Source organism: Palaemon carinicauda, chromosome 21 (assembly GCF_036898095.1).
Source record: "Palaemon carinicauda isolate YSFRI2023 chromosome 21, ASM3689809v2, whole genome shotgun sequence".
Classification (NCBI taxonomy): domain Eukaryota; kingdom Metazoa; phylum Arthropoda; class Malacostraca; order Decapoda; family Palaemonidae; genus Palaemon; species Palaemon carinicauda.
Genome location: NC_090745.1, coordinates 81,762,062 through 81,774,233, shown reverse-complemented (window position 1 = coordinate 81,774,233; position 12,172 = coordinate 81,762,062). Strand labels below are relative to the sequence as shown.

The 12,172-nt window shown below is 47.4% G+C and overlaps 1 protein-coding gene and 1 pseudogene across 1 annotated transcript in view; both read left to right on the top strand.

Moving 5' to 3' along the window:
• Positions 1-263: 263 nt before the first annotated feature.
• LOC137615015 (cytochrome b-c1 complex subunit 2, mitochondrial-like) overlaps positions 264-12,172 on the top strand; it is a gene marked incomplete at its 5' end in the record, with an annotated part of 72,490 nt that continues 60,581 nt past the window's right edge. Inside the window, one exon of the mRNA XM_068344649.1 lies at positions 264-460. Coding sequence (XP_068200750.1) covers positions 264-460 — 197 coding nt within the window. The remainder of the gene's footprint in view (positions 461-12,172) is intronic.
• LOC137615582 (5S ribosomal RNA) lies at positions 6,806-6,924 on the top strand (annotated as a pseudogene).

Here is a 12,172-nt window from a genome sequence, read left to right as displayed (position 1 = left end):
ATAAAAACTTTAAAGTAACAAGAGGAAGAGAAATAAGATAAAATAGTGTGCCTGAGTGCTCCCTCAAGCTAGAGAACTCTACCCCAAAATAGTTCATATGGCGACATTGTTGCTTTACAGCAATGTTTGTATGAAGGTTCTAATTGAGTTGTGTATCAGTTGCTTCATAAAAGTAATAGGATTCTTTTACTTAAAAAATTATTAATTTCAATTATTATTTTTAGGATTCTTTTACTTAAAAAATTATTAATTTCAATTATTATTTTAGAGCTGGTTCCCGTTATGAGACTGCAAACAATATTGGAGCATCACACATCTTACGATCCTCTGTAGGCCTTGGGACAAAGAACACCTCATCATTTACCATTACTCGTACTTTACAACAAATTGGTGGTTCTCTCTCGTGTGAAGCAGGCCGAGAACATGTCCTGTACGGCTTAGACATCATCCGTGATAACATGTAAGTAAACTTTTTTAGCGAATGTAGGCTTTAAAAAGTTTTTTTTTTTTTTTTAGTATTTTTATTAATGTTTTAAGAATATTGTTATATTTAAAATTTTTGCTGAATTTTATTATAAATGAATTTGTTCAATGTAGTGTATTGTGCTGGACAATGATTTTATAACCTCAAAGTTATCAGCATAAAGCCTTTTCTTATCTATAATCTAATGACACTGGACTGTGAAATATTTTTTACCTTTTAAGTACTGTATGCAGTTTATAACCACAATGTTTTATATAGTGCTGTATCAACACCTTTCATAGCATTGCTGGTCCTGATTTTGTGGTTTTGCTTATTTAGATAAAAGTAATCGCACAATAATTTATAGTAATTTTCATTTGTTCCTATACAAAATGCAAACCATTATCCCTTACATTGGTGAATAATAACAAGAAATCTGGGATTAAGGCAATGAAAAACGTATAACAAGGTATTGACGACCGACAGGATAATCACCTGTTGGTAGTGGGACGGCAACTGCCTCCCAACCCATTTGCTCACTGACAACCCAGCGGATGTTCTCTTTGGCTGGGAATGTTAAAGACTTTAATCATTTTGCTTTTTCTTTTTCCAACAAGTTTAACTTTTTGAGTGTTTGTGGTACAGTTAGTGATGCCTTCCAAAATGCTGAAATGCCCCTCAGTGTCGGCGAAGACCTGCGACACCTTTATGAGTGCGGTGCCTGTAGATCCTCCACCTTGTGTGGAATGTCGGTAGTGGCCATCCTCCCTGTGGGAAACATATGGCTGTAGGAGAAACAAGAAGTCGGAAAGGGATTCTTCGCCTTCGGGGTCTTCCTTGATCAAAGAGTGGATTTATTTCAATATTGTATTGGTGGTCAGTTTAGACCATTGAGTCTTCCACTTATTCTTAAAGTGAAAATATATTTTACTTTTAAGGTCTTAGTAGAGAGTACTTATTGGGGATGGGTTAAGCAGCCTTGAAGCTTCCTTAGCTGTCATATCTACTCGTTCGATTCCATCCACCTCAACATGGGCAGGGACCCAACAGAAGTGAACACAAATATTTTTTCGACATATGTCGAACAAAAAAAGTGAAATTTCTGTAGATTTATTAAGCGGCGTTATGATTCGGCAATCATCCAAGTCATATTTTATCAATATTTTTTTACTGTATATCATTATTTAATTTTCTTGTTACATAATATCTTGTGCTCTAATAAATCCTTTTTGTATTTTATTTTTTCAATTTTGGAAAAATTTTTGCAGTCAACAATTACCAACTTTTGTTTGTTAACATTTGGTTGTGATCAGCTGTGCTCTTGATCTGAAGGTCCCGCTACCGTATCCAGATGATACGCACATACAAATGGTGTTTGTTCCGTAACCGAAATACAAACCACGCTATTTACAGAGGGTTTACCTTTTAGTGCAGCTGAAATGGCGAGCCATTAGAATTTAACGAGGGTGTATTACCCCGCGCTAGTTAGCGGGGGGTAGGGGAGTGGTAGCTAGCTACCCCTCCCCCCCCCCCCCTCACACACAGATGAATGCTCACTTTCTCTTTTGGCTCGGACTGTGACAGACGTCTCTGTCTTGGTCCTCTCTTGGCAGCCATTGTTTGTTTTGTCTTTACTTAATCGCTTACTTTTCATTTACTCAATATACAGTAGGGTCCCGAATTACATGTGTTCTAATTACGCGATTCCTCAATTACGCGATCGATAGTTTTTAAAAATTAAATTTCCTGTATCTGCGAGGAGCATTCTAAATCCGCGAGTCAAGCACCGCGAAGCGTAGGAAATCTATTGTTTTTTTAATTGTAATGGGGGGGGGGGTGATGGTTCCCCGATGTCTGAGAAGGGGGGGGGGGGGGAGAATGTGAGAGAAAGATTTCTGTTCAAACATTTTAAGACTAGTTTTGGATGAAAAATGTTAAGGTTTGTCCATCTGTTGTGTGAACTTGTCGCTAGGCTAGCGTAACTGTCCAACACCTATATGTATAATATTCCATATTTGTACTAATTAATTTTTATACTTACGTTTGATTATGGTGAAAAACCCTTATTCATTAAACTTTAAATTAAAAACCATCAAAATCAACAGTGCCATTTGAAATATTGAAAAGTTTCCAAAAAAAAAAAATCAACAGAACAGCATCGTCATGGGAACACCTTTGTTGCTTTCGTGTGCAAGACTACCGCTATCATCCAGTAGTAGTGCGTTGTGCTCCGTTTCATCTAAATTGTTTGAAATTCTTTTATATAGTACTTTTGAAACCAAAAATTAAATTAAATAAAGACTATTTTATATCATGCTACTGCCAAACATGTCACTACAACCAAACCCATTACAGTACTTTGTTTAGTACGTTCCATCGCCGATCATAACGAACTCGCTAACCAATTTTAACATCTGTCTATAGGTTAACTTTCGCGGCAAAAGATATCTTACCAGGTACTATGTAATAATAATGTTATAATTAATGTTGTTTTATTTATCCTTAGAAAATCAAAATAAATGAAATATGAGCAATTTTGTTTCGTGTTTTTTTTTTCCTAAAAAAACGCCTCCTTAAAAGGAAAACGTTTTTTTTTCCTAAAAAACGCCTCCTTAAAAGGAAAACGTTTTTTTTTACGTTTTATCGTCGATCATTTTCGCCAGGGGCGTGTCTCCTTGTACTGGAAGTACTCCCGTGATGACGGACAGCTCTCCAGTTCATTTTAGAACTCTCAGGAGGCTTGCCTCCTTAGGCGGGTAACTTTCCTTCCGAGGGAAGTTTTTCCTGTCCAGGCTTGAGTTTTTCCCCTTTTGGGGGGTTCTTCTCTTGCCTTTTTTTCGTGCGACTATGCTCTTGGTGCTGAGCGATCACACCTGCAGTTTCGCTCAAGGGGCTAGGCAACTGCAGGAGCTCCTCTTCGGAGGATTGCTCCTTTTAGGTCACTGGCTGACCAGTCTCTTCTACGAAGTGTTTCTCTTTCGTTCGCGAGCGAGTACACTCATAGAGACTCCTCTTCGGAGGATTCTTCTGTTGCTGTTGGCCTCCCTCGCCGTAAGGCCCACCGTCCGCCTCGTCGTAAGGGCCTCTCATCTCCCTATAAGGGTGCTTGAGGCGCCTTTTTGAATCTCCGTTTGCAGCCTACAACTCCTTTTTCTTGATCTTCCGCCTTGGTGCAGATGGACAGCAGTCTGATCTCGTCTTCCGACGGGCAACGGTCTTCCCGACGGACAACGGTCTTCCCGATGGACAGCGGTCTTCCGACGGACCTCAGTCTCCCGGCGGACAACGATCCCTTCGGGGCAAAGGGTTGCCTCCTACGGGGGTTCTTCCCTTGCGTGTCAGGGTTCCCCTGCGCGCCCTTCTGCTGTGTTCTCTCCTGCTCCTGCTCAGCGTTAGCGCACAGGCGCTCTCCTGCTCATCAGCGCTCTCCTGTTCGTCAGCGCTTTCATGATGATCATCCCTGTTGTTCCTGTTGGTTCCTGTTACGCGCCCTGTGCGTCCACGTTCGCCCTCGCGATCTAGAACTTCGGTTCAGGTCGGGGTCAAGGACTCTTCTTCTATGCGCAGGCTTCCACGCGTAGCCTTCTGCTCGTCAGCGATCATCAGCTCGCCAGCGATCACCTGTCTCTCGGCGATCTCCGGATAGCCCGCGTGTGTTACAGCCGGCACGCCAACGTTCTCCAACACTTCTGAAGGAACATGGTTCTCCAGCTACTAGCTCACCTGCACATGCTGCTCACCATCGCGCGATCACCTACCTGCGGATGCTGCTCGCCATCGCGCGACCCTCAACTGCGGATGCTGATCGCCATCGCGCGACCCTCAACTGCGGATGCTGATCGCCATCGCGCGACCCTCAACTGCGGATGCTGATCGCCATCGCGCGACCGCCTACCTGCGGATGCTGATCGCCATCGCGCGACCGCCCACCTGCGGATGCTGATCGCCATCGCGCGACCGCCCACCTGCGGATGCTGATCGCCATCGCGCGACCGCCCACCTGCGGATGCTGATCGCCATCGCGCGACCCTGCGGATGCTGATCACCATCGCGCGACCCTGCGGATGCTGATCGCCATCGCGCGACCCTGCGGATGCTGATCGCCATCGCGCGACCCTGCGGATGCTGATCACCATCGCGCGACCCTGCGCATGCTGATCGCCATCGCGCGACCCTGCGCATGCTGATCGCCATCGCACGATCGCCTACCCTGCGGATGCTGCTCGCCATCGCGCGACCCTCAACTGCGGATGCGGCTCGCCATTGCGCGATCGCTCACCTGCGGATGCTGCTCGCCATCGCGCGGCCGCCCACCTGCGCATGCTGATCGCCATCGCGCGACCCTGGCATGCTGATCACCATCGCGCGACCCTGCGCTTGCTGATCACCATCGCTTGCTGATCACCATCGCGCGACCCTGCGCTTGCTGATCACCATTGCGCGCCCACACGCCCACGTGCCTGCACGTCTACGCTCATGCGCGTCCGCGCCCATGCTCTCCAATGTTCGCCCGCGCGCGTACCAACGGTTTTCCATCGCGCGGACGGATGGTGTTCCGTCGCGCGAACCGACGGTGTTCCGTCGCTCGAACCTACAGTGTTTCTTCGCACAAATTTCGGCTTATTTCTTGCAGTATCCATTGCTCGTCTATGGGTTATCGCTCGCCGACCACCAGCTCTCACCCTTCCTACCACGCTCGCCCTCCTTCTGCGCTCCTTCGCTCACCTTCGTTTGCGTTCCTGCGTTACCGCGCATGGGCGCTTCCACATTCGCCCACGCGCAAATCTTTGAATTACCGTCGCGCGAGCTCCAGGGCGATTGCGACCACGATTCCCAATGGAGTTTTCGCAGCATGGCCATCCTGGCGAGTTCTTCTGGAGCGTATTTCCAGAACACGGCCTCACCCCGTAAACGCAGAGTATGGCACTTGCAAGAATAGGAGAAACTTAAGGGAGATCTGAGCAACACTCCTCTTTCCTGAACCTGGGTTAGCCCTTCCCCGTCATTCCCTGGAAGGAGTTTTGGCGGGGGGGGGCTTTTCGTTCGAGATTTCTCCATCGGACAAGGGGTGACTGCTTACCCCTTCCTCTGGGAGCTTACCAGGTCCTTTCCCTCCTCGGTTACGGCCCGAGGTTTGGTTCAAGGAAGCCACAGGAAGATCATGGGTACTTTCCTCCTCTCGAGCTCAGGCACCTTGGCCTTTCGTCGTTAAGTATCTAACTTGCGGACAAGCTCGATGTTGTACCATCTGGACGCGCTGACTGAGGGCTTCCTTCGGGTGTCTCAGCTGTGGAGGTCGACGACCTCAGACACCCTTCCATCCTTGAGAAGAGTTTGTTTGTGCCCAAGGCCAAAGACTTAGACAGCGGCTGTGAGGAGGAAATTGACTTCCGTTTTCACTCCTCCAAGGCGCTTTCTTCCAGACTCTGCAGGGCTCCAGCGCCCTTTTCTTTCAACCATGTCGGCCTAAGTTATCGGCTACGACAACTGGGACAAGGTGTCCAATTGCAGTTTCCTCCTGTCAGGAACAGATGGCACGGGAGACTCCCCCGGGGGGGGGCATAGTCCTAAAAGGAGTTCACGAACTCTAGGATTGCAGGTTTTTTCGCTGGGAGGATGCTTAAGGTTACTCATCCGAATGACAGCTTCCTGATGCCCATTCCCGCACAATCTCTGTGATCAGCCAAGGATATCGCGCCTGCCGTCTCTGTCAGCGAATTCAGTGTCCCTGAACCTCTATGCCATAGCGTCAGCAAGAGTTGCCCGGTTGGGCAGAATGATCCATACCTTAGGCGAAGGTCTTCCTTAGGATCATCGACGGCTTCACCCCCGGCCTCCTGAGTCGATCCTTTCTTGTAAGGAAGGATCTGAGAGGGGATGTCCGTAGTCGACCTCTCAGCCCTGATCAAGTTTGTCGAACAAACTTCGGCCAGCGTAGACCAGCAGAATCGATCAGACTGGTAACGAGGCGACAGGACTCCTTAAACCCTGGATCGGAAGGACGGGTACTTTCAGTTTCCATTCCATCCATCTTCCAGGGTGCTCGTCGAATTCAGCCTAGACTGCAAGTATTCCTGCTTATGCAGTGTGGCTATCCCGCCGTGGCATAGCAGGTTTGTTTCCCCAGAGAACTCTCCATGCCTTCCTCTTGGCCGCTCAGGTGCAGGCTTCCGCCGCCTCTGCTGTTTGGAGGGCTGGTCAACTCCGGTAGGCTCGGGTTCGACCTTCTTCAACGCCGGGACAAGCTTCCGGATGCTTACCATGAGTGTGGGCTCATGGTATTTTGCTTGGAGCCTTCTCTTCCTCTGCCTCAACATCTGGAGTATCTGGCCATGATATTGAGTCAACGGCCTTACCACGTTGGAAACCCCGCTTCTCGTCCGTCCAGCGAGGTTAAGCAACGTCGGTTCTGGTCGGTACTTGGATGGGTGACCACCTGGGGACGCCAGATTCTGTTACCACATCCTCCGAGCCTTCCTTTTAGTTGACTGTGGCAAGACTGAGGAGAGTCGCAGTACCTGTTCTCAGTCAAGCAGAGCTTTCAGCCCTACCTTGGAACGTTTCCTAGTTCTCCTTTCCTCATTGACCCGTTTATAGTCCGAACGGTCGCCTCAGGATAAGTTCCATGTGGGGCGGTCCAAGTTCCGGTGGCTTCAGGCAATATTTAACCGGACTTCCTGGCCCCTGTGGGACCAGCGGAACTATTAGACCTGCAATGGGTGTTGACCTATGGAGCCTCTTGATGGTATTGGATATTCTCGTCCTTTCCCCACATTCTTGATGCTGTTCTCGGACTCGTCAAAGGAAAGGTGGGGGCATGTTCCGGTCCAGGCCTATGGTCAAGACCTGAAGGATACCCCTCCATCATTCAGGCAGGCTTAGGGGCCTTAGTCTGGCCCCTCTACGGATCCTACAGCTCCTGCCGAGTCGCCCCGTGCGCGTCGACTTCATGATTCTGGCGTATTCTAACCAGCAGGGGTCGCATTTTCACACCTTCACATCTTGCAGTAGAGATACCGGGATGATTGAGATTCTCTCAATACCACCACTGGCTCTCTCATTCCAGGCAGGGGAATGTTCTCTCCGACTATCCGAGCAGAGTCTCGTAGAGAGAGTGTACCTGGGGGTGTTTGACCTTGGGTAACCAGCAAGTACTGGTCTGGGGGACCTGATCGCGACAGCTTGGAACCTCAAGCTTCCGCTGTTCTTCCCCCCAGTCTCAGACCCCGAGACTCTGGCAAGATGCATTCCGGTGATGGTGGGACAACTTCGACGCCTGCGTCTTCCCTCCTTTTTGTCTGTGGACAATGGGTCTCAACAAGACCAGGTTGTCTGTCAACCTTTCAATGGGAGAGCTCCACTGGGACTATGCGCAGAACGGTTTCTGGACCCTCTGCTTCCCCTGACGGAACTCCCGGGAGAGCTTCTCCCACGGCGCAGACTACTCAAGCAACCACACTGCGACATCTCTCCCGAACCGGGGCGTTGCTTCGGCTTCATGCCTGGAGACACTACGCCTCCTCCTCAAGAAGAGACAACCCGCTACAGTCGCGGTACGGAGGTCGCGTCATCTGCGATAGTCATCCACAGGGGTCTTCCAGGCAAAGTGAAGAGTCTAAGGTGGTTGGTGCCGTGGGAGATATACCTCTTCCCTTGAGGCCTCTTCAGCAATAACGGTCTTATTGCCTTTCGGCGGGAGGAAACTCCTTTCCGCTCTCGGCAATGAAGCCTGTCGCTCAGCCTTTCCCTGACCTTCAGGCTTAAAGGAATAACTTTTTCCTGCCCGCTGGATCTATCTTCGCTCATGCGAGGCTACGATCGTCCCTGCCCTAGTCGGAGGAAGACCTCCAACTTGGAGCATGGCTCGGACTTTTAGTCCTTTAAGAGATCTTCTCAAGACCCTTTACGACAGGCCTCGGATTGTATTCCGCCTTGGGTCTCCTGCTCACTCTGGCCACGGCCAGTGTGTAAGCAATCTTCTTGGTCTCTTACGACTTCCCCCTTTCTAAGGAAGAGGGGAAGGCAACATTCAGGTTCGCTCCTGAGTTGTTGGCTAGACTCAGAATCTGGGGGTCCCGGCCCTTCGGTCCAATTCATTCAAGATTTTGAGTCTCCATTCTGTATCTGATGTCCCAAGACCTTCTCTTTCTTGCCAGTAAAGGAATCGAGAGGTTAGCGCTGGGAACAGCTGCAGTTTGTCCTCAGTTGCAGCCGATTTGGGAGCACAAGGAAGACACAGGGGAGTCACCAGTATACCTCTTCAGCCCGGACTCGAGGACATTCATCTCGACCTGTCTCCAGACCCTCCCCCGTCACGTCGCCCTACAGCACCATGTTGGATACATCGCAACGTCCCTCGCCTTCGAGTAATACTACTCTGTGACGCAGGTGCTACAAGCTGGAGTCTGGAAGCGTCTAATGACCTTCGCAGCCCGCTTCCTGCAGGGCGTGACCCACAGGAGTCTCGATTCGTTTTCTATCGCTCTGTGGTGGCTACACAACAGCTGGTCTAACCTCAGGCTCCTTTTTGGACAGGTAGCAGAAGGTTGAGGGCATTGTTATCAGGTTTTAGTCTGCATGAACGAAAGAAGTATGTCTGGCTCTTATTTCTTTCTTCATCATCCCCTCTATGGGGAGGCAGCATCCTGGTCTCTGCATAGCTGACCTCTAACCTCTGCAGGTAAACCATGCTTCCTTGTGTTCCGAGTATTGAATCAATACTGTCGCGTCCCCCATACCCTGACGAGGTGGTATTGGGAACGTTCTAACCCAGAGTTCCTTCTGGAACTCCAGGTCAACTGCCTAGGACGGGTCACACTTCTTCCTTCACACACAAGCTCACGTAGGCCACATGGTTCCTTGCGGAGCAAGGAACTTGTGAGGTGCAGGGACTCCTTTTCTCGAGTGCGACTCACTCGGATTCTGAGTCCCCGGGTAAAGCCAAAGCCAGTATGGCTGGGGACTTTCCACCCTACCTAAGGGGTAAGTCACCCTCTGTAAATAGCGTGGTTTGTATTTTGGTTACGGAACAAATGACAAATTCGAAGATAATTTGTATTTTTCCTAACCATACAAACCTTAGCTATTTACACATATTTGCCCGCCAGCCCTGTCCCCCAAGACAAGTCCTACCTCTAAGTGAAAGTGAGCATTCATCTGTGTGTGAGGGGGGGGAGGGGTAGCTAGCTACCACTCCCCTACCCCCCGCTAACTAGTGCGGGGGTAATTCACCCTCGTTAAATTCTAATGGCTCGCCATTTCAGCTGCGCTAAAAGGTAAACCCTCTGTAAATAGCTAAGGTTTGTAGGGTTAGGAAGAATACAAATTATCTTCAAATTTGTCATATTGTTTATATACTGTAATTTCTTAATTTATTTGAAATACAGGTATTGCTCGATTTACGACCGAGATAGGGACAGAGAGATGAGTCGTAAGTCGAGTTGGCCGTATGTCGAACTAGAAAAGTGAAGTTTCCGTAGATTTATTTTGATACGTTATGATCCGGCAATCATCTGGATCATATTTTGTCAATATTTTCTTACTGTCTATCATTATTCCATTTTCTTGTTTCATAGGATGTGATATGCTCTATAAATGCATTATTGTATTCTATTCATCAATTTTGGAAGCATTTTACAATCGAGTACTAAACATTTTGTTTACCTTTGGTTATGATCAGCTGATCTGAAAGTGCCGCTACCTACCGTATCAAAATATGGCATACATACGTATGGCATATTTTTTTTTATCATTTCTTAACTTATTAGAAATATCTTCATGATGAATATTACATCAACGCCAATATGTTACTGGAAATCAGTTTCCATACAGTTCGTCTAATCATTAGGTATAATTCGAAATCGTTGTAGCTCTTTGTGTGTGTGTGTTCGCTCTCGCAATCGCATACGGGTAGTTCATTTTTAAAGCTTCATACAGTATTGTAGTTCAATATTAAGCCTTTATATTTCATTAGACATTATTGTGTTTAATTGTGGTTTAAAAAAAGAACGTTTATATTTTATTTTTCAATTTCTTTAGCATATCAATAATCAACAAATACTTTTAATTTACTTTCGGTTGGCATCAGCTGATCTCAAGGTCACGCTGCCGTATTACTATTATGAGCACATATATATATAGTGCGAATAACACTGATTTATATAATTTTGACATTCAAAATTTCTTCATAATGCATATTACATCAGCGCCAATATGTTATAGGGTATCACATTTTCCATACAGTTTGTTTATCCATCCATCCATCCATATACCAAAGGCACTTCCTCCAATTTTGGGGGGTAGCCGACATCAACGAAGAAACAAAACAAAAACAAAAAAGGGGACCTCTACTCTCTACGTTCCTCCAGCCTAACCAGGGACTCAGCCGAGTTCAGCTGGTACTGCTAGGGTGCCACAGCCCAACCTCCCACATTTTCCACCACAGATGAAGCTTCATACTGCTGAATCCCCTACTGCTGCTACCTCCGCGGTCATCTAAGGCACCGAAGGAAGCAGCAGGGCCTACCGGAACTGCGTCACAATCGCTCGCCATTCATTCCTATTTCTAGCACGCTCTCTTGCCTCTCTCACATCTATCCTCCTATCACCCAGAGCTTTCTTCACACCATCCATCCACCCAAACCTTGGCCTTCCTCTTGTACTTCTCCCATCAACTCTTGCATTCATCACCTTCTTTAGCAGACAGCCATTTTCCATTCTCTCAACATGGCCAAACCACCTCAACACATTCATATCCACTCTAGCCGCTAACTCATTTCTTACACCCGTTCTCACCTTCACCACTTCGTTCCTAACCCTATCTACTCGAGATACACCAGCCATACTCCGTAGACATTTCATCTCAAACACATTCAATTTCTGTCTCTCCATCACTTTCATTCCCCACAACTCCGATTCATACATCACAGTTGGTACAATCACTTTCTCATATAAAACTCTCTTTACAGTCATGCCCAACCCTCATTTTTTTACTACTCCCTTAACTGCCCCCAACACCTTGCAACCTTCATTCACTCTCTGACGTACATCTGCTTCCACTCCACCATTTGCTGCAACAACAGACCCCAAGTACTTAAACTGATTCACCTCCTCAAGTAACTCTCCATTCAACATGACATTCAACCTTGCACCACCTTCCCTTCTCGTAAATCTCATAACCTTACTCTTACCCACATTAACTCTCAACTTCCTTCTCTCACACACCCTTCAAAATTCTGTCACTAGTCGGTCAAGCTTCTCTTCTGTGTCTGCTACCAGTACAGTATCATCCGCAAACAACAACTGATTTACCTCCCATTCATGATCATTCTCGCCTACCAGTTTTAATCCTCTTCCAAGCATTTGAGCATTCACCTCTCTCACCACTCCATCAACATACAAGTTAAACAACCACGGCGACATCACACATCCCTGTCTCAGCCCCACTCTCTCCGGAAACCAATCGCTCACATAATTTCCTATTCTAACACATGCTTTACTACCTTTGTAGAAACTTTTCACTGCTTGCAACAACCTTCCACCAACTCCATATAACCTCATCACATTCCACATTGCTTCCCTATCAACTCTATCATATGCTTTCTCCAGATCCATAAACGCAACATACACCTCCTTACCTTTTGCTATATTTCTTGTTTATAGACCTCATTATTAGTTATAAAAGGAATACGCTCTCTCTCTCTCTCTCTC